Here is a 20,679-nt window from a genome sequence, read left to right as displayed (position 1 = left end):
AAGAAGTATTATTCTCTATCATTTTCCTACTATATCTTTACAAAAAATATCATTTTATTACTTTTCCGTTACAACCGTTAGTTGACTAGTTAATTGACTAACAAAATATCAATTTTACCCCTCATGATTAAAAAAAAAAAACTTGAAACTTATTTATAAAATCAGCTCTTCCACATTTATTCGATCATTCAAGTTTCATTTCCAACATTAGGATATAAATATAGAATCATTAATAAGACGAATTTGTAATCTATTTATAAAAATGAATACAAAATACCAACATATTTCTTTTTTATGGAAAGATATAATAAGAAAATGATAAGGGACAATACTTCTTGTAGTCATTTGATATTTATCAATTTTTAAAGTAGTGAAATGATAATAACCCTTATAAATAATATGGGCTTTTTATTATAAAATAACTCATATTATTAGGGTGAAGGAGTTAATTATAAGTGTAACATTTTTAAATCTAAAGAAGATAAGTATGACAGATCACTCTAATTTGGGTGTAAGTCTTTTGACTTATGTTTGAGGAAGAATTTTGTAAGATTCCCTTTGGTTTTGTTATCTTATTACATGATGGGGATACAGACAAATAGATTAACCGTTAGATTTAATCAAAGCAATTGGAAATGTAATAAAGTAATTGAAGAGTTGTAGAGTGACCGGGGATGACGTCGTGAATGACCTCTAAAAGGCCAAATGCTGACTTGGCAGCACCATTATCAGAGCTCACGAGTCCAATCCAGCTACAGTAGCGGTAAGTAGTGCCGGGTTTCTTTAGATAATTAAACATAAAGAGCGACAATCAAAGAGAGAGCCAAGAAAACAAGTCAACTCATCTTCATCATCTGCGGTTGAAGAAACAATGAAAGGAAGAGAGAGCCATCCCCTGCTGAGAGGGGGAAGAAGAGCGAGCAGTTACAGCCACGGCTTTTCTTCATCTGAGATCGAATCACTCGCTGCCATCTGTCAAACCCTCGTCCCTCCCTTGCCTCCGGAAACCATCACCAAACAGCACTCCCACAACCAGGCCATTGTTTCCTTCTACAAAGCTTCTGCCTCTCAGCATCCAATCCCTCATGAGGTAACACTCTTTATTTCTTGGGTATTATCTTTTACTTTCAAATCCTTCTTTTTTGTTTTTTCTTTCTTTTAGCATTAAAAAACAAGTCTTTCTTTTTCCCTTTTCTCTTTTCAGGTAGCAGAGCTGATGGTGAAAAGAGGGCAGCCACAAGCTGTGTTCTTGGCACGTCTAATTCTCACGCTTCTTTCATTTAGACTAGGGACGTTACTGCTCTGTGGATATCTTTGTTTTGACTGGAACTGGCCCTTCATTCACAACTTCTCTGAAATTTCTTTGGAGAAGAGAGAAAAGATTCTCAAGAACTGGTCAAGGGAGAGATATTTGCTGCCTCTACGAGTTGTGTTTGTGATGATCAAAATGTTTTGCTTGTTCTATTTCTTTGCCAGGGTAATGCTTTTAGTCCACTCATCCTTTCTTGTCATTATTAGTATTTTCTTGAATTATCTAATTTTTGTTCATTAGTCAGTATTGATACAAAATATTAGGTGATAAGCAATGATAATAAAGTATTCTTTTCTGACTTTTCATCGTGTTGACTTTAAGCTTGGTTCGTTAGGTGAATATGTTTTTAGAAGTTTACTTTCTCAATTCTAATTATTCTTTGTTATGTAAATAATCTGAAATTTTCTACATAACAATGAGTTAGGAACCAAACACAACTAGGGAAGAAAATAAATTATAATTTTGGAAGCAAGAAGAATGACCTTGATGAATTACTGCAGTTTCTTCCCTGGCGAGAGAAGATGACAGTAACTAATTTGTTTCTCAGTGTACTGACCCTGGCTTTTTGCCTCTATATTTGATCAATTTTTTTCTTGACTAATGTAGTGTTGTTACAAGTGTTACCTTTGCTTTCACTTTTTTGGAAGATTGTTCAATTGCTAAAGTTATGTCAGCCTTAAAATATGAGACTGGGATGTAGGAGTTAAAAAAAAAAATCTCTTGATTTCTAGTTCAGAGTCTTGGTTTAGGAGTGAATCGAGAATGATGTGGATTGTCTTCCCATATCTCTTTATGTGAAAAATTTGAGCATCTCTCAAGGCTATGCAGATTCTTGATTTCCTATATTTTTTATTTCGTTGCATTAGCATTTATAAATTTTTGTACTTTGACCATTTTTCAGACTGATGAAAAATCAGAAAACCCAGCATGGGAAGCAATTGGGTATCATGTAGACACCAGGGAACCATCCAACAAACCCAGAGGGGAGAGACCTCTTCAAAAGGGAATTGTAGAAACCGTGCATGAAAATGAAAATGACCATTCACTTTTTCAATGTCTTGTCGATCATGGCCTTCAAGTCACTGTCGATCACGAACACAATTTGTTCGAGATCAAATGTGATGTTGTAGTTGTTGGTTCTGGTTGCGGTGGAGGGGTTGCAGCAGCAGTTCTTGCAAGCTCTGGGCAGAAAGTACTGGTTCTTGAAAAGGGGAACTATTTTGTTGCAGAAGACTATTCTTCTCTGGAAGGTCCCTCCATGCTTGAGCTGTACGAATCTGGTGGATTGCTCTCAACTCTTGACGGGAAATTTATGGTTTTTGCAGGATCAGCGGTGGGTGGGGGCTCTGCTGTTAACTGGTCTGCCTGCATTGAAACACCGGATTCTGTTCTCAGGGACTGGTTTGTTGAGCATAAGATTCCTCTCTTTGGGAGCTTAGACTATCGAGCGGCAATGGACAAGGTCTCTAAGAGGATTGGTGTTACAGAACATTGTACTGAGGAAGGATTTCAAAATCAAGTTCTACGGAAAGGATGTGAGAATCTTGGTTTTAAAGTCGAGTCAGTTGCAAGAAATACTCCAGAAGAACATTATTGTGGTTCTTGCAACTATGGTTGTAGAACAGGAGACAAGAAAGGGACTGATGTTACTTGGCTTGTCGATGCCGTGGACAATGGTGCCGTGATTCTAGCAGGATTCAAAGCTGAGAAATTCATACTAGTGGATAACAAAGATAGTATTAGAAGTAAAAAATGCTTGGGGGTTACTGCAACAGCTCTGAATAAGAATGTCACAAGGAAGCTGCAAATCAAGGCTAAGGCAACAATCTCAGCTTGTGGATCTCTATTGACACCTCCTCTAATGATCTCTAGTGGATTGGAGAATCCAAATATTGGCACAAACCTTCATCTTCATCCTGTTCTTTTGGCTTGGGGATACATCCCAGATCATGTTTCAGAACTTAAAGGCAAAACTTTTGAAGGAGGAATCATCACTTCGATCCACAAGGTGGTTTCAGAAGACTCCAAAGTTCAGGCAATAATAGAATCTCCAGCAATGGGACCAGCTTCTTTTGCCGCAAGTTTTCCATGGATATCAGGGCGTGAATTGAAAGACAGAATGCTTAGGTATGGAAGAATTGCTCAACTTTTTGCATTGGTCAGAGATCAAGGTTCAGGAGAAGTTAAGGTCGAAGGTAAGATTAAGTATCGGCTAAGTAAGAATGATAAGGAGAATCTTAAAACTGGTTTGAGACAAGCTTTAAGAATTTTGGTTGCGGCAGGAGCTGAAGAAGTGGGCACATATAGGAGTGATGGCCATAGGATTAGATGTAAAGGAATCAAGGAGGAAGATCTCGAGGAGTTTATAGGTTCTATCGAAGTAGTAGGTGGGATGGCGTCGAGGGGGGAGCACTGGTCTGTATATTTTTCAGCACACCAGATGGGAAGTTGCAGGATGGGTGCTACTGAGGAAGATGGTGCGGTTGATGAGAATGGTGAAAGTTGGGAAGCAGAAGGCTTATTTGTGTGCGATGGCAGTGTTCTGCCAAGTGCAATTGGCATAAATCCTATGATTACTATTGAATCCACATCCTACTGCATTTCCAAGAAGATTGCAGACTCACTGAAAAAAGATATACCCTCAGCAGAAAATTAAAAATTTTGTTCATTATGCTCTTCTTTGATTCTCTTTTCATCATTGTGAACAGGCATTATGAGTAAAGCAAATAAGAAAAATAAATTAACAAATCTTCTTATTTATTTTTCAGCATTCTCTGCTGGGAAGAGATTAGACTGAATAAATTAGCTCTAGACACCATGTCCGAGACACAGCTCATCTCTAAGAGTGGAAGCAAGTAAAGGGGAAGAAAGCAGGCACAAGAGACCAAACTAACCACAAAATTTAATTGAGGTGTCATAAATTTATAATACTCTATGAAACACCGCAATAATCAGAGCCATGAAACGTCAAATCTTGAAAGACAATTGAAGAATGTTTCCTCATTCCTGCTTTTTATCAACAGCAAAGATTCAATGCACTCAATTTTACCAAAATTCTTTAAAATTCTGAAGCTTGTGAAGAATGGGAGCAGTACACTTGTATATTTGATTTTTTTCAACTGGCTATAGCTTTAACTGCTTTCTCAGCAGCATCATCAAGATCTTCTGCTGTTATTAGAGTCATACCACTTTCCTGCAACATTAGTGATAATGAGTATCTAACTAGAATAATCAAGAAAATTACTCTAATCATTTTAAGTTCTAAATGAAATTTTTACATTTTTATCATAAATATTTAAATCAGATCCAATTCCACATTTACCTTAAGTATTCTCTTTCCCTGGTCAACATTGGTGCCTTCAAGACGAACCACCACTGGTACTTTGAGTGCAACCTTGAGTACAAGCCCAGATCAAATCAATGCTTCTAGAATAACTGAACTCAAAGCAATGTAATAAAGTACATAATTTTTTTTTTCCCTTTTCATGTATTTTTGTCTTGGGGAACATAACTCAAATTCTTTGCCACCTCAACCAATATTGAACAAACTAATCAATTCTTCTTCATGCCTAGTCTAAAATGATAATTCACCTACAAAGATATGCGAATGAAAATCTATACATTGATACCAGAACAAAAGATAAGGAAATGACAAGTATTTGGCGTGCTAAAGAGAAGACAATTTAACAGATAATAATTTCTCTTATTATGAGATTTGAATCTAGAACCTTGCCAACATCATCTAACCAGTCTGAAAAGGCAGAAATAATTTGAATGAAAACCAAAACAATCTAATGCACTTACTTGTTTAGCAGCATTGACAATTCCACTGGCTATTACATCACATTTCATGATTCCTCCAAATATGTTCACCAAGATTGCTTTGACTTTCTCATCAGAAGTCAAAATTTTAAATGCCTCAACCACCTGTCCACGTGATAGATTAAGCAAGTAAGAATCTGTTACAATTTTAAAACCAATTAATATATCAAGTTGATCATTAAGCATGTCAGATATCAACAAACATATAAGCATAAGTGCAAAGACACAAATGTAGATAACAGCATCAGCAGGTTACCACAATGGGCACCACCAACATAAATTACAGTGATGACATATAGAAACCCAAAAAGTTATTACTTCCAGATGTTTGAATCTGAAGTAGGCTCAAAACTATTGACACATTCGACCAGTGACATGATTAGCACAGAGAAAACAAAGTCTAGAAACATTACCTGGCCCTCAGAAGCATTACCACCAACATCCAGGAAATTGGCAGGAGTTCCACCATGTAATTTGATTATATCCATTGTAGCCATAGCTAATCCTGCACCATTCACCATGCAACCAATTTCTCCATCCAAGCCAATGTAATTTAAATCAGCTTTGGCAGCAGCCACCTGTCAGAAGATAAAATGTATTAACTCAAGCAGGATAAAAGAAAGCATAAAACATTTGTGTGAGTCTACTCCTGTCTATGCTAGTTTGTCCATTTTCGTACTGGGAATGAGAGAGATTTTATCTATGGGATACATGACAAGATGGTTCAGGCTCTGTGATCAAAGAATCTTTGTAATTGACAAAATTAACATTTTTGAATAACCCATCACCCACTCTAAGGTTGTACTTTTAGATCACTAGCATAAGACTAAACATTTCACATACATAATCAAGAAAATTGTATAACTATCCAAACCTCTCGAGGATCCTCTTGCGTTGGGTCACGAAGAGCAAATATCTCTTTCTGACGGAAGGCAGCATTATCATCAAAATTCAACTTAGCATCAGCAGCCACCAACTGCTTACCAGAAGTCTCTGCTAGAGGATTGATCTGACCCAAAAAAAAAGAATATCCAAACTAAGACATCCACCAGAGAAAAAATAATAATAATAATAATAATACAATACAGAGAGATCCACCAACCAAATGGATTACCAATTCCACTTGCCCCCCAACCAATTAAAGACATACAAATCAGTAACACTAGAGATATGTAGAAATTCATGCTCACTTCCAATAATGTGCAGTCACTCTCACAAAAGAGTTTATACAGTTTCTTCACTTGTTCAATTGCATCATTTCTATCAGCAACCTTGGGCGCCAAACCATCAACAACCTTAGCAGCATCTTCATCAGTGATTCCATTGAAAACATCAATAGGCACCTATAAGAAATAAACGAACACTCAGCTACATATTGATATAGCAACAGAAAGAAAAGAAGAGACTGCCCTTGATGCCCATCCTAAATTATCCAAGGAAAACAGAAGGATAATAACCTTAACAATCATGTTAGGATATTTCTCAGCAAGGTCTTCAATGCTGGTTCCTCCCTTGCTGCAACCAATTATTATCTGAAAAATAGTATATAAATAAGTGTCTTTACTTTTGAAACAATCATCTCCAGTGAAAATTTGTATAAACAAGGCTAAAGGTATCGAAAACAATAGAGATATTGGGAAACCTACAGGGCCAGCAGTTTTACGATCCAACATGATAGCAAAGTACATCTCATTGACAAGTGACAACTTTTCACACAAATAAACCTGGCAGGGGAAAGAAATTGATCAGAGAAAACATCAAACTACTTCTATTGAGGTAAAATCACTGTTCATCGAGTAACTCGAAAGAACGTCATAGTTTTTATTTAAAATAAAAAGGATATAATAGATCCGAGTCCAAGAAGATCAAATACTATAACTGCATATGCCTCCTCAGTGGCAACGAGTGAGTTTAAATGTAGGTTCTACATAGATAGAAAAGGATATCCAACCTTGCTGACAATTTTGCCTTGTGGACCAGTTTGTTTGGTGACAAGTATCTGTCCAAGCATCTTCCCTGCAAGCAATAAGAACATAAGATAAATTTGGAAAGATCAATCTTCAACTTTTACCAAATACGAAAAGGAAAAAGCAAATCAAACTCCAAAGGATAATTATAGAAAGAAAAATAACCATTACCAGCTAAATCTTCAACTTCTTCTTTCTTAACAATGTGAACCCCACCCTTAAGACCAGACTTAAAAGTACCCAAGCCTCTCCCACCAGCCAAAATTTGGCTCTTAACCACCAGCTACATCACATTCAACATCAATATTATTCAACGTTGCTTGGTCTAGTTTAATCAAGAAAAAAAATATTCAAGTTATAGCGAAATTTTTTTATCAAAATTCACCTCCTTATGATCGGGAAAAACATCCTGAGTAGCCTTTTTGACTTCATCAACAGAAGCAACAGCGAGTCCTTTGGGCACATTGATTCCATATTTGGCCATCAACTCAGCCCCCTGATTTCCACACACTAAAATCCATCAGTCCTCACATTCAATCCAAAAGAAATTTCAAACCTTTCAACAATTACAAAGATCCACAAATGCAGTTGCCAGTTTTTGGGAAACAAAAACAAGGAGAAAAACAATAATAATAACATAAGAGTAATAGAAGAAACAAAAGGAAAAATAGGGAACCTGATATTCGTGGATATTGAGACGGCGGAGCTGCTGTTGCTGCCATTGGCCGGCGACGGTGAGGGAACGAGAGACGAGTTTGTTTAACAATCCTCTCACCATTATTTCAGAAGAGAAGATTCGAATTGGATAGATGTACGTGAAACCCTAACAATGAAGAGAAAAAAGGGAATTTGTCGCGGCTGCTTACTGATGCGAATGCGATCAAAGTCAGACGAAGAAGAGTGTGACAGAATTGACCCTAGACGGTAGAGAACCAGAGATTCTTCCTATTTTCTTTATTTCGTTTTTTCACCCCCCCTATCTCACAATTTTATGCAAATATACCCCCTTCAATGAAAGTTGTTCTAGCAAAGATTTCATTTGAGCCCCTCGTGTTATTCGTTTATTCTAATTTCAGAACGTCACGAAAGAATATTTTTTAAGATATTACCCGGTTTTGTTTCCCACGTGTTATTATTATTATGTCCGCGTTATGAAAATTACTAGTCAAGGCAGTTCGGTTCCAATTTGGAGACCCATTGGGACATTTCCACGAGTCACCTGCAAGAAATCACTCACGAAATTCTTCAAAATATATAATAGCTGAACCATATCAAAAGTTTGGTACTTGCACATGATCGCCGAAGATCAAAGAAAACCATATGACTTAATCTGCGAGTATGGGCTCATCCCACAGATCAATACAGCTTCTGGTTAAGCATGCAAGTAGCCGACAAGAACAGAAGGACAATTTACATATCTAATTATCTACGGCAGACCATGTAATCAATAAAATCATCCGAGGATATGGAATCCTCAATAAAAAGAACCAACTACTCATGAAAATACAAGAGGTTACGGTCCCAAAGGCGTATACATGTGGCATACAAACAAGAGTGAGTAAGAATCCATTTGGTTCAATTATCCTGCACCGTGGCATGATAATTTGGATTCTATAGCTTAACCAAAGTTGTGGATGCCAACATTATAAAAGCAGCAAGTTTGGCTTCAACAGCTTTGCCCTGCTAAATCAAAATAATCTTGATTATGCACCATGGTTCTCACATCCCAAGGGAACTACATTCAACAAGACATTACCAAAATAACATTAAGAAAAATGGTAAAATAAATAACACAGTGGAGGAAATAATCAAATGCAAACTAGTACAACATTAATATACTAAGCAAGCTTGTTTGAGTACCAGATTTTGAGCTAACAAGGAGGTTAGACAGCTGTTTTATCAATCCATGATGGCCTCCTCGCTTTATAGTAGAAATGCGCAATCATTTGCACTAACTCATCAGCTGTGCGAAACTCTGCAAAGACCAAGGTCAATTGCAATAGAAAAAACCATGCTTTGTCATACACTTAAAAAGGGGAAAACTTGAATGTTACCTTTTTCCCTGTACAAGATCCTGTTTCCCAGTAAAAATAAAATTTGTGGGCATTCTTTAACTTTAAGAGCATATGCCAAATCTCTCTCAATATTGATGTCTATCTTAACTGCCTGTTACAAAGAAATTTGAAGACTGTCACGATCAGTATTACACAAGAGAAATCAATCTGAGGAAATCCAAGATCCTTCCAAGCAGGCTCCTGTATTGGTTGCCAAGGAAATATACATTTGACCCTTTACAATCAAACAGAGGGTCAGGTTCTATACATTTGACCCTTCAACAGAAGACAGCAAAAGCATACCATTCGACTGCAACTTCACACAGAGTCAAAATATTTCTAGGTACAAAGTTACAAATGAGTACATGTAATGAAAAAAAATTAAAGAATCAGGGGAAATTATTAAATGAGAAGCAGAAGGTACCCGAGGAGGCAGTCGATCTTTGGCACTCCAATACACCTGTATTGCCTTCTCTAGTTCTTTCAAAGTCTTCCAGTTCTTAGTTGCCCTGGACATGGTGCAATTCCACAAGTTATAAAATGAAAACCTCCTCTTACATTTTGGAAAGATATGGTAAAAGAAATGGAAAATGGTGGAATTCTAAAGGGATTATAATTTCTTAAGCAAACTTGAACTTTTTCTTCTCTTTCACTCATTTTTCCCGAGAATCAAACAGGAAATTGAGATAACTTTGAGGTAGAAAAATTAACAGCATATACAAAGGATAAGTTAAATGCAAAAAATGTCCACTTCCTGCATATATTTTAGATTGTGCATAAGTATGAAACCCACAAGAAAATCAGCTTAATTGCCTTCATCAGCAGAAATGGACAAGATGATAAAACTGAAGTTGAGAAGAGATGCACTTCACAGGCACAAGACAGACAATTCGCTATTATGTACTCTGCATTGCACATTTGTCCATAAGCAACTACTTCTAATATTTAAAAGCGCATTAGTACCAATTGACAGTTCTATGCAATAAAACGACATACAATCTAGACCAATTCTAGTACTAAGCAAACTTACACCAAGCAGAACAGCGGTTGACTTTTTAAGCAATACTCACTTATAGGTATAATGGCCCATTTTCATATAAAGAGTACTTATATAAATATCCCAGTTGAATTATTTGTCTCTAAACAAATTAACTATCTGTATTATAAACATATCCATCATCAAGTTTCAGAATCTATACTGAATAGTGGAACATAAGAAAGTTACCAATTATATCTCTCGAAAACAAGAACAACAAGCGGACTTGGATGAAAAGCAAAGCTCTCCCACTCCAAACAGTTGATCTCTTTCACCCAGCTCTCATCAATTTCCCCTTCCCAATCAATTTCAAAGCCATCTTCCCCCACAACATTCTTAATTGGATGCTGCTCAAAATACTCTGAAGCTCTAATTCCCCACCCCACATCAGCATCCAGTGGCCAATTAGGATCATCCGCCTCAACCACCATCTTCTTTTTTCTTTTCCCTTTATCAACATCACCATCATCATTCTCATCATCATCATCGTCGTCATCACTGGTATCAGAATCCACAACATCTTCATCCCTGTCTTTGAACACGCTCTCCGTATTCTGGAAAGCTTCAGAGTTCTGCTGCTTAATGGTTGCAAAGGTCTGTTCAAGCGAGTCACGTACATAATCTTCAACAGCAGCTGCTTCACTCTTACGACCCCGCCTTGGCTTTCTCGGTTTTGTTGTCGGGAAAATTCCATCACCATCACTATCTTCATCTTTGGTTTGGGAAAGTTCTGCCTTTTGCGGGTTCTTTCTTCTTTTGGGCTTGGACCTAGGTTCAGGGTCAGGTTTCGAGTCAGAATTTCTTGAAACAGCAGAGCAAGCAAGAGACTTGACAGTATGACTATGTTGTTCTAGGGATGGCAAGATTGGATTCGAAAACGGAAGCAATTTAGGAGCAATGTTTATTATATTTACTGAACAAAAAGGTGAAACTGATTTTGGAATACTGAAACCTTGAAGAAGAAACATCTTATCTACTTCAGATAGCTTAAATTCAATCAGCAATCTCAAACTAACACCATTAAGCTTTTAATCTCCAAAAGAGAATGAAACCCCACAAAAGCTATTCAATTTAACATTTGTTCTCACAAATGGTGGCAAAGCAATAGGCCAAAAGGACAAGTGCTTAGCTGCTAGCCTGCTACAGTGGTTGACCTGACATGATACGAAGAACATATACCAATAAGTAAGCAAGCAAATAAAAGAATAATTAAACTATCATTTCATCATTGTTACTAAAAGGTTATGTAAGTACGACTAGTGTGGAACAAAAAACGAACCTGTAAAGCTAGTAGAATATGCGTTGATTCGTTCGGATTTCAGAAATTATTCGCTGTTCCGGCAAATTGGTGCAATAATTATTAAAGATAAAAAGAGTGTGCGAAGTGACAACTACCTCGTTCTGCTCGTTTCATTACGAGAACTTAACCAGTGAACAAAACCCAGCTTTTCCAGTACAGAGCACCTTCATTAATGATTAAGTTCATTTGTACAGGCTTATTTTCTTAGACTTAGCTATTTATTTTTGTTAATTATTAATATTAAATAAATATAACACTATTAAAATTAAATAAAGATAATATTATTATTTTAATAAATATAATATTATTAAATAATATAAAAATATTATTTAAATAAATATAATATTTTATTTTTTTTAAATGTAATATTATTTTATTTCAATCAATATAATTATATTATATTTAATAAAGAAGGTTAAAAGGAAGGAAGAAGTGAAAGTGAATTTCCACTCTCACCTTCTCCAATCAAAGTGAGAATTTCACTTCCACTCTTCGCTTAAAAGATGAGTGCAATTCAATAAGTAAAACACAAACTCCTCTCCTTAAATAAATAAGTAAATATTACGATAGGAGGAATCTATAATTCTACATGTACCACTCTCACTCCAATAAGTAACACAATATTATGTTATCTTTTTTCTGACGTTAAATTAACTCCTCACATTACTCAGTTGCAAATTGCGGATAATCTTACCTATTAGGGTTTTTTTATATTTTAATATACCCTATTTGCCCCTAAATACTAAATCTATACCTTATTGCATACATGTGACTCATGAAGGTGGGAAAAGTCAAAAATAGCCTTAAAAAACTATTAATCTACACAATTTTCTTCCTCTCATGGTTTCTTTCTCTCATTATTCTTTTCTCATGGTTTTCTCTTCTCACCATTTTTCCCTTTCTAACGGTCCGTTCTCTCTCATCATTTCATTTCTTACCTCCAATACCAAGGTTTTTGATAAAATAAAATAAAATGTTCAAAAGGTGCATTGTTAAGTGGTGGATAAATTATATTTGAAATGTAGCCTTTTTGTATGCTTAAGGTTTGATCGATTTGATTTCATTTATTCATTACAAGTATATTTGCTAATAATTTATGAGTTTTAATTATACATTATTCATTGTTGTGCTTGCACACATACTATTACATAAAATGGAGACTCAATTTAAGTTATGAGTGATTGAAAAATCAGTCTAAGAAGAAGTCAAGTATGAATTCAGGGAAGTCGAAAATTTAGTCAAGTAAGAAATGAAGGAGATGAGTAAGTCGAGGATTTGGTCGCAGGAAGTCGAGTAAGTATATTAAATAAGTCGCGTATTAAGTGAAGTAATTTTAAAAAAAAAAAGACCAAAAGTCGAGTGAATTTTTAGAACAAGTCGAGTAAGAGTTATGTAATTTTTAAAGAGGTCGAGTACAGAGTCGGTTAAGTTCAGTATTTAGTCAAGTAAGAAGTGAATGAGATGAGTAAGCCGAGTATCTAGTCGAGTAGGAAGTAGAATAAGTACATTGAATGAGTCGAGTATTAATAATTTTGAAGATAAATTGAGTCGAGTATTAATAATTTTTAAAATAAATTGAGTAAAAGTCAAGTAAATATTTTGAACAAGTCGAGTAACAATTATGATATTTTTTAAAGAAATCGAGTTCGAGGTTGGGTAAGTCGAACATTCAGTTGAGTAATAAGTGAAGTAAGTAAGTTGAGCAAGTCGAGTATCTAGTAGAATATGAAGTTGAGTAAATAGATTGAATGAGTCGAGTATTAAGTCGGGAAAAAACTGAGTAATTTTTTTAAATAAGTCGAGTAAACGTCAAGTAAGTTTTTGAATACGTCGAGTAAGAGTCAAGTAATAATGTTGAATAAAAAGTCATTTGATCAAGTCGAGTAAGTATATTAAATGAGTCAAGTATTAAGTCGAAATATATTTAAAACAAATCAAGTAAAATTCGAGTAAATTTTTTGAATGAATCGAGCAAAAGTTATGTTATTTTTTAAAGAAATCGAGTATGAAGTCGAGCATTCGGTCGAGTAAAAAGTGAAGGAAGAGAATTGAGTAAATTGAATATCTAGTTAAGTAGGAAGTCGAGTAAGTATGTGAATGAGTCGAGTATTAAGTCGAGTAATTTTTTAAACAAGTCGAGTAAATGTCAAATATTATTTTTTGCTTCTTTTGATTTTGCTCGACTTTGTGATTTAGGGAATCACTTCAGTTTTGTTATGATTTTATTAAGGTTATTTTTATACTTTCTCTGATTTTTTGAAGTATACATACGTAAAATTAAATTTTTAATGATTTAAGATATATTTTGGGTATTTTGAGGGAAATGGGATATATCCCATGCAATTCTCTCTGTTACTCTGTAGAACGAATCCACGCTTACCAATCCCATTCCAACAAGTAAGAAAATACTATGATATCTCTTCTGACGTTAAATTAACTCCTCACATTACTCGGATGCAAGTTGCGGATAATCCTACCACATTTACCTCGTGCGCAGCGGCAACCAATTGTGTGGTGGATTTGATCTTATCCGAAACATGCTGCTCCATAAAATCAGACAGTGGAGTGGAATCCAAAGGCGACTCTACCCAGAACCAGAAGATTTGAAAATCAAAGAAGACAAAATCCATAGCAGCATGATGTCACACTTTGTTATGGTTCACGGAGCAAGTCACGGAGCTTGGTGCTGGTTCAAGGTACGAGCACTTTTGGAAACATCAGGCTACAAAGTCACATGCCTTGATTTGAAGAGTGCTGGCATTGATCGAACTGATCCCAACACCGTCTTCACTCTGGAGGAATACAATAAGCCCCTCATCAACCTCTTGCATAACTTGCCACATAATGAAAAGGTTGAGTTACTGTTTTGATTGATTTTTGTAATTCAAATGGGGTTAAGTTCTTATTTTTAGTTATTGGTTTGCTTGGAATTTCAGGTGATTTTGGTGGGACACAGCATAGGAGGTCTGAACGTGACCGACGCCATTAATAGATTTGGTTATGGCAAAATCCATACGGCTGTTTACGTTGCGGCTGACATGTCGGATAGACGTACTGAAGACGTAAAGGTTCTTTTCCCTGCAAGCATCAACCAGGGTGCAGCGCAAAACGGGATATCTCCAGACATGTTCGAACTAGAGTATGCGTTGGGTCCTGATAAATTTCCAACAAGCATCATGGTGAAAAAGGAATATCAACGAGAACTTTACTATCATATGAGTCCTGTGGAGGTGAGCATTGAGAATATCAAAATATTCTTTCTTTCTTTTGTTTAAAAGGTTTACGTTAGTAGAGTCAAGTTGATTTATAGTCTCCTATAATTTCTACTACGATGTGAAATTAGGTGGTAAATAAAAGAATTTAAAAAAATAATAATAATTTGTAAACCAATTACTCCTATAACAGTAATGTTCTTTATTTCCATATCATCATAAATGGTCTTTTACTAATAGACGAATTAGGCAATTGTCTGGGACCCTAATTTTTAAAACGGTTCCACTATTTGGGACATTTAGTTGATGTGTATCCTAATGAATAAGCATTCTTTTAAGATTTCACATATTCTAATTAAGTTACATATATAAAAAGCTTAATTATAGGTATCTTATCTCCCCATTATTATTACCCATTCTTAATTATCTAAAAATTAAGATTTATTTTTTAATAAAAATTTTACATTTGATATTCTTCACCTTAAAAATAAGATCTATAAAAATTCCTTATTTGATAATCTTTACATACGGTAGAATTAATGGCTTTATTTATAGAAACTATTGTTCTATTATTTATTTTAAATTATTGTCGTTATTATTCTTTACAAATTTAGTTTTTTTTTTTTTTTCATATTGACATTGGCTTGTATAACAAAAATAAATGTAAGAACACCTAAAAAAAAAAAAAGAAATGGCTTAATGCCCCAATCCAATAAAGATGCCCAGCTAATTAATGGCATGAAAATACATTATCAGGACTCGACTTTGGCCTCGATGGTTTTAAAACCTGCACCTGCGAGGGTCTTTGCATGTGCTCCGTTCGAAGGTGGACCGCCGGATGCTGCCAAGGTACGCCGTGTGTATATAAGGACCTTGAATGATCACATATTTAAGCTAGAAAATCAAGATGCTATGATTAAAAAGTGCAACCCATCACAAGTCTTTGATATAGACAGTGAGCACTGCCCATTTTTCTCCAACCCGCTTGTTCTCTCTGGCTTGCTAGTTCAACTAGCTGCTCCAATCAATTAATCTTCGTGCCATGTTGGGTATTGTCTCGTGTTTTGTGGAAGACTGTATTGGACTTTGATTGTATTGTGTTTTAATTGGTACTTAATTAGAAGGTGCATTGTGTTTCCTCCGATCCTAAAAATAAAAAAAAAAAGTGTTATTTCTCTATTTAATTGAGGCAATGACAAATTTCATTCAAGTTTTTATATTATTGCTATCTATCTTACTTTGTAAATATTTGGCTTTTTTCTTTTCTTTTCATTTCATCCATACTGAATTCAATTTAAATATTTTCGATAGAAATTTCAGAAAATATATAATAACAATTAAAAGCAGAGAAATGGAGGGGATGCCGCAATGGAGATATGATCCTCGTCTTTTTCTTCGATATGAAATTAGATATTACATTGTCTTTCTCCCATTCTTGAATGGGAGAATATTCAAGGAACACCATCCTTGTGCGGATTTCTACCATTCCAAATGTTATGCCACATCAATTTGCACAAGATATATATTATACAAGTGTTTGCGATTCTAAAATTATTCAAATAATAATAAAATTTTAAATATGAATTTATAAATATAATATTATGAAAACGATATTTGTAAACTTTACAAGTTAATTCAAAGTAACATCTTAACATTCAGTTAATTTTATTTTTTAATTAATATAATATTTAAATTATATAAGATCCAATTCAATCATATATTATACTGAAAATAAGACAGCCAAACACCAAACAATACTAGGTATTTAACCCAGCTCCATAAAATCCTATACATTCTAATTTAATCTTATTTTATTTCATCTACACTACTAAGATAAGGCGAAACAATGACCCTTTTTTTACCGTCATGCACCCTATTAGATGAAGGTTGTGCGCCTGTCATTGAAACCTATGTCAAGAAATTTTGGATAATGGTTTAGTTATATCATGAATTTTATAGTGTATTATCCATCATGAATATGCCATTTGCATATGAAAATTTTCTATTATAATTTTTTCAACTATGACTAAAATCTATCATATGCTAATCAAATATTTAAATTAATTTAGACAACTCTTAAATGAATTTAGCATGAATTTCAAAATTTTAAGTGAATTTTGTGGAAGTTTCATAATTTTTTTGTCAATATTTTTATTATTTTCTTAGTATTCATATTTAAATAAATATATATAATTTGAGAAAATTAACTAAAAATGTGCATTAAACAAAACAACATTATCATTAATAATTATCATTCACAATTCATTTTATTAAATAAAACTTAATAATCCATAATTCACAAAGCTGAAAATTGTTATTAGTTATGGGATAAAATTACTGAAATAATAAGATTATTTTATTATTGATCTCCAATGAAGGGAAAGTTTTAGGCTTAAATATTTTGTTAATTCTTGAGAATACCGGAATAAAGGAAAGATCTAAATTCATAATAATTTGAAAGAATATCGTGAAGTTACAGGGTTAAGACACATTAATTTCGTAAAATGTTGAGAATTAGCTAAATTTAAAAACTCATGTAGAGTTTTGAAAACTGAAAAATATTATTGAACTCAAATCTCGAGTTTATTCCAAGAAATAATCAAATAAAAAAATAATCAAGGCCTACTTATAAAAGCTACAAAAGACAATTATTTAAACTAACTAAGACTTATCATAATTTGACTATAAAACTATTTTAATAAGACTTATATGTAAATTAGGAATACTACTCAAATAAGCAATGTCTAAACTATAAATTCTAAATAAGCAACCAAATTAAAACCAGAATACAAATTAATTAAAATATTCTAAAATATTATATATTTCAATCTAATTAGGATTTTTTTAAATTTCTTATTATGTATCATTCCCGCCAAAGTGGAAAAAATTCGTCTTTAAATTTTGTTGGTTGTAACCTCCAAGAATATCTTCATGTGTATAGGGATTAATTTTCAAAACAAAGCTTTGATGTAGACAACGAAAATTAAAGTTTCCAGATTTTATAATGATGTCCATCCAATGATTCCAATGGTGTAAAATAAATTCTTCAATCAACAATTTTACTAGCATTACCTTCTCGTACTATTCATACTGAGTTTCAGCATAGTTGTTGACATTTTCTCATAATCTACTACATGTTTTTGCTCCCCAATATCAAAAGATGTATGAAGAACTACCTCTTCTTCATAACACAATATCAATATAGCCATCAAATTTCGGTGGTTGACCCAAATCAATGTTCGTGTGTGCGGAGAATTTGTTGTAGATATGAATGGCCAATTAATATTCTCTTTGGAAATAATGCTATTGTCAAGTAAAGCAAAGTCACAGTTTTTCTCATTATCCTCATAACATGCATCGTTACAAACATTTTTTTCGAATCCATATCTCTTCTTTATGTGTAATGATTTCATATTTTGAAGCTTATTTGAATCTTGAGCAATCAAACGCAAAGACCTCAACATTCTTGCCAAAACATCTTCTTTAAAGATGAAATCTTCACGATGATGTTGTGGTTTCATGACTTAATTTTTTTTTTTTCCATCTTTTGGTGTTTGTTTGGGTTTTATGAGATCAGAAAATTTGAGGGCAATACAATAGTTAAAGAAAGTATAAAGCCAAAATTATAAATAAGCACCATTTACTTGGAGAATACGGCGTCATTCCTTTGACACCATTAAGATTCTTGTGAATGTATTATGTTGTTTTAAGAACTTTATTATGTCAAAGTAAAATTAATTAATCACTGAATAAATAAATATTTTATTTCATATAAATTATAAATTATACTTTAATCTTATTAGAATTTAATCTTTATTTATTTACCGATTATATCCAATATGTATTACAATACATGGGCAGAAAATTAAGATATCCATAGGTAGTAAAATAGTATTAAATACTATTTGGTATTCATAAGTAGTCAAGTATTATTTTTCAAGTAGTTTTATTTAGCGGACTATTGAGTTCAAATTATAAAGAATATAAGAGGTCAAAAAAATTGACATAGGTTGTTCACCCCTCCACATCTTACAATTACTTGATTTATGTGATGGTTAATCAAGTTAGGAATGTGATGGTTAATCAATTTAGGAAAGTAATTGTATGCAAAGCATATGGAGAGAATGGAGAGACGAAGCGTCTAAAATTGTTGTACCGCTTTTGCTCTTCCAAATAAGAAACCAGATACCTCAACATGCGCAATTGACAGTTTCTTTTACTTCACTCTTGTGGTTAACCAGTTGCTTTTGCGTCGATCTCACGAATTCTTTCGGAATTGAGTGAAAAAAACATTATCAAATACTATTTGATATGTCATCCACTTTGAATTGAATCCCTCGATCGAACATCATAAAAATTCGATTACAGCAAAACGACACCCAAAAAGTTCGCCAATCTAGTAGTAATCGTCGACTATATCCCATTCCCATATCACAACATTAACAAATGAAAAGCGTAAATGTAAATATACAATGTATGATTATGTTCATTAAGCTTAATTTTACTGGGAATAATAATCTTGTCTCACGCATTTATGAGCTTACGTCTTTTTAGTTGTTTTGATCAAAATCCGCTGATCAGAATCCATGTCCAAGTAACATCACGCTTATTGTGCGTATTCATACATAAGCATTCATGAGCATGAAACATATTAAACATCACAGTTCATAAACAGATATAGCCAAAATAAAAGAAGAAGAAGAAGAAGAGAAAAAAAAAAAAAAAACCGATTTCATACAAAACATCATCACATTTACATGCATGTATATATGATGCGTGATTCGTTCCATGCATACCCATAATTTAAAACAAGGGAATTAGCCTGCGTGGTATGAGTATGAGTGTATGACCTGACTGTCTAGAGAGAGAAGAGTTTTCTCTCTCTCCCCCGCTCCCACTCGTTCGCTGCCTCCTTCCTCCGACGTCGTTTGCAGCCCTTTTAAGTTAAAAACAAAATTCCCCATTCGTAAATTGCTTCTTAAGTGGAGGAAGTGATGGCCAATGAGATTCTGCCACTTGTAATTGAGCAACGATGATAAGAGGAGGAGAGGAGCCGTCCTTTTGTTAGATTTAATTTAATTTAATTTACACAAATCACATGTGCAGGAAGCGAGCGAGCTGTGTTGGGTTGACAATGCCTGCTATGTGGGCCCCGTCTCTCTTCAGCAAACTCGCTACTTCCACGTACCTTTGATATTTTTCCTCTCCCTTGCTCCGCTCGGCTCCCTTGTTCTGCTCGGCTTCCTCTCTCTTCCCGGGCTTTGTGACCTTCCTTGAATCTACTGGAGGAACGGGCTGCGATCGAGCCGGATCGAACGGCTGTCCAAAGAGGGTGCCCATGGTGAGGTACTCGTGGGCGAAGTACCCGGCCAGTAGGTGATTGGATGAATCCGGCTCAGCTGGAGCTGCGGTTTTATCGGAGCCGGCTTGTGATTGGGTTGTAGCCGGCTTCAGTAATTTTGCTGGCGTGGGCGAGTCGAAATCATCTCTCTCCTTGCGCTTAGTTGGCGTCAAAACACGCCGAGGAGGAAGACGCATCGTTTTGGTATTCATGGCCCTCCTTTTGGGTGCATGCCACGTCAGCACCAGAGCACCAAGTAAAAAACGAAAATAACAAATAATATCTCTTTTATTGAATGAAAGAGACAATGCTATCCGGTAAAAATAGTAAAACTGTGAAAAGTTAAAAAAAACGCTGGAGGTAAAATGGTAAAACTAGGTGAAAATACTAGGAAATCTATTGGCATAAATAAAACCCAAAAACAAATTATGAAATTAATAAAAAAATAAAATTAATTATTTAAAAAAAAAAAGAGAGAGAGAGAGAGAGTGAGAATAAGAAGATCAAATAGGAGTGACCAGAATCTGGATTGTGAATGGAGGAGATTTGAGGATTGGCTATAGCAATTTTATGACTTGGATGGAGGAAATAGAGAATACAAGGGAGAAGGATTGAAGGAGAGAAAAGAGAGCGAA

At 34.5% G+C, this 20,679-nt stretch overlaps 5 protein-coding genes across 7 annotated transcripts; 2 read left to right on the top strand and 3 right to left on the bottom strand.

The window, feature by feature from the left end:
- Positions 1 to 598: 598 nt before the first annotated feature.
- Positions 599 to 4,060, top strand: LOC18048030 (long-chain-alcohol oxidase FAO2). The gene is made up of 3 exons (XM_006443723.2): positions 599 to 1,090; positions 1,205 to 1,477; positions 2,214 to 4,060. Exons 1-3 carry the CDS (start codon positions 872 to 874, stop codon positions 3,966 to 3,968), a joined length of 2,247 nt encoding a protein of 748 aa, XP_006443786.1. The 5' UTR covers positions 599 to 871; the 3' UTR covers positions 3,969 to 4,060.
- Positions 4,051 to 8,072, bottom strand: LOC18048029 (succinate--CoA ligase [ADP-forming] subunit beta, mitochondrial). Its single transcript, XM_006443722.2, has 12 exons — positions 7,778 to 8,072; positions 7,487 to 7,597; positions 7,273 to 7,384; positions 7,086 to 7,150; positions 6,781 to 6,858; positions 6,592 to 6,666; positions 6,325 to 6,477; positions 6,009 to 6,143; positions 5,548 to 5,712; positions 5,117 to 5,239; positions 4,635 to 4,706; positions 4,051 to 4,505 (listed from the first exon to the last, which is right to left on the bottom strand). Exons 1-12 carry the CDS (start codon positions 7,877 to 7,879, stop codon positions 4,428 to 4,430), a joined length of 1,269 nt encoding a protein of 422 aa, XP_006443785.1. The 5' UTR covers positions 7,880 to 8,072; the 3' UTR covers positions 4,051 to 4,427.
- A 45-nt stretch (positions 8,073 to 8,117) lies between these two features.
- Positions 8,118 to 11,666, bottom strand: LOC18048028 (thioredoxin-like fold domain-containing protein MRL7, chloroplastic). 3 transcript variants are annotated; one of them, XM_006443720.2, is made up of 6 exons: positions 11,471 to 11,666; positions 10,381 to 11,345; positions 9,580 to 9,664; positions 9,156 to 9,267; positions 8,962 to 9,076; positions 8,118 to 8,836 (listed from the first exon to the last, which is right to left on the bottom strand). In XM_006443720.2, exons 2-5 carry the CDS (start codon positions 11,157 to 11,159, stop codon positions 8,985 to 8,987), a joined length of 1,068 nt encoding a protein of 355 aa, XP_006443783.1. In that variant the 5' UTR covers positions 11,160 to 11,345; positions 11,471 to 11,666; the 3' UTR covers positions 8,118 to 8,836; positions 8,962 to 8,984. The 3 variants fall into 3 exon arrangements, with proteins under 3 accessions (XP_006443783.1, XP_024045202.1, XP_024045200.1); XM_024189434.1 differs by having other exon boundaries at positions 8,118 to 8,781; XM_024189432.1 differs by having other exon boundaries at positions 11,587 to 11,666.
- A 2,320-nt stretch (positions 11,667 to 13,986) lies between these two features.
- Positions 13,987 to 15,840, top strand: LOC18048027 (methylesterase 17). Its single transcript, XM_006443719.2, has 3 exons — positions 13,987 to 14,343; positions 14,428 to 14,721; positions 15,460 to 15,840. The coding sequence occupies exons 1-3, from the start codon at positions 14,029 to 14,031 to the stop codon at positions 15,733 to 15,735; spliced, it is 885 nt and encodes a 294-aa protein (XP_006443782.1). The 5' UTR covers positions 13,987 to 14,028; the 3' UTR covers positions 15,736 to 15,840.
- A 3,574-nt stretch (positions 15,841 to 19,414) lies between these two features.
- On the bottom strand, positions 19,415 to 20,679 carry LOC18050291. Its single transcript, XM_006443718.2, has one exon. It carries the CDS (start codon positions 20,254 to 20,256, stop codon positions 19,798 to 19,800), a length of 459 nt encoding a protein of 152 aa, XP_006443781.1. The 5' UTR covers positions 20,257 to 20,679; the 3' UTR covers positions 19,415 to 19,797.

The sequence above is a fragment of the Citrus clementina genome, unplaced genomic scaffold, assembly GCF_000493195.1.
Source record: "Citrus clementina cultivar Clemenules unplaced genomic scaffold, Citrus_clementina_v1.0 scaffold_3, whole genome shotgun sequence".
Classification (NCBI taxonomy): Eukaryota; Viridiplantae; Streptophyta; class Magnoliopsida; order Sapindales; family Rutaceae; genus Citrus; species Citrus x clementina.
This window is presented reverse-complemented; position numbering and strand designations above follow the sequence as displayed.

Bases quoted from the DNA above. Each gene is read 5' to 3' on its own strand.
- LOC18048029 (XM_006443722.2), bottom strand. From the start codon at position 7,879: ATGGTGAGAGGATTGTTAAACAAACTCGTCTCTCGTTCCCTCACCGTC. The intron at 7,598-7,777 runs GTTCCCTATTTT...TGTGGAAATCAG, and splicing joins TCAATATCCACGAATATCAG to GGGGCTGAGTTGATGGCCAA. The intron at 6,667-6,780 runs GTAGGTTTCCCA...ACTATTTTTCAG, and splicing joins ATCGTAAAACTGCTGGCCCT to ATAATAATTGGTTGCAGCAA.
- LOC18048030 (XM_006443723.2), top strand. From the start codon at position 872: ATGAAAGGAAGAGAGAGCCATCCCCTGCTGAGAGGGGGAAGAAGAGCG. The intron at 1,091-1,204 runs GTAACACTCTTT...TTCTCTTTTCAG, and splicing joins AGCATCCAATCCCTCATGAG to GTAGCAGAGCTGATGGTGAA. The intron at 1,478-2,213 runs GTAATGCTTTTA...ACCATTTTTCAG, and splicing joins TGTTCTATTTCTTTGCCAGG to ACTGATGAAAAATCAGAAAA.
- LOC18048027 (XM_006443719.2), top strand. From the start codon at position 14,029: ATGCTGCTCCATAAAATCAGACAGTGGAGTGGAATCCAAAGGCGACTC. The intron at 14,344-14,427 runs GTTGAGTTACTG...TTGGAATTTCAG, and splicing joins ACTTGCCACATAATGAAAAG to GTGATTTTGGTGGGACACAG. The intron at 14,722-15,459 runs GTGAGCATTGAG...ATACATTATCAG, and splicing joins ATCATATGAGTCCTGTGGAG to GACTCGACTTTGGCCTCGAT.
- LOC18048028 (XM_006443720.2), bottom strand. From the start codon at position 11,159: ATGTTTCTTCTTCAAGGTTTCAGTATTCCAAAATCAGTTTCACCTTTT. The intron at 9,665-10,380 runs GTAACTTTCTTA...CACCATGTCCAG, and splicing joins GTTTTCGAGAGATATAATTG to GGCAACTAAGAACTGGAAGA. The intron at 9,268-9,579 runs GTACCTTCTGCT...TCTTTGTAACAG, and splicing joins AAGATCGACTGCCTCCTCGG to GCAGTTAAGATAGACATCAA.
- LOC18050291 (XM_006443718.2), bottom strand. From the start codon at position 20,256: ATGAATACCAAAACGATGCGTCTTCCTCCTCGGCGTGTTTTGACGCCA.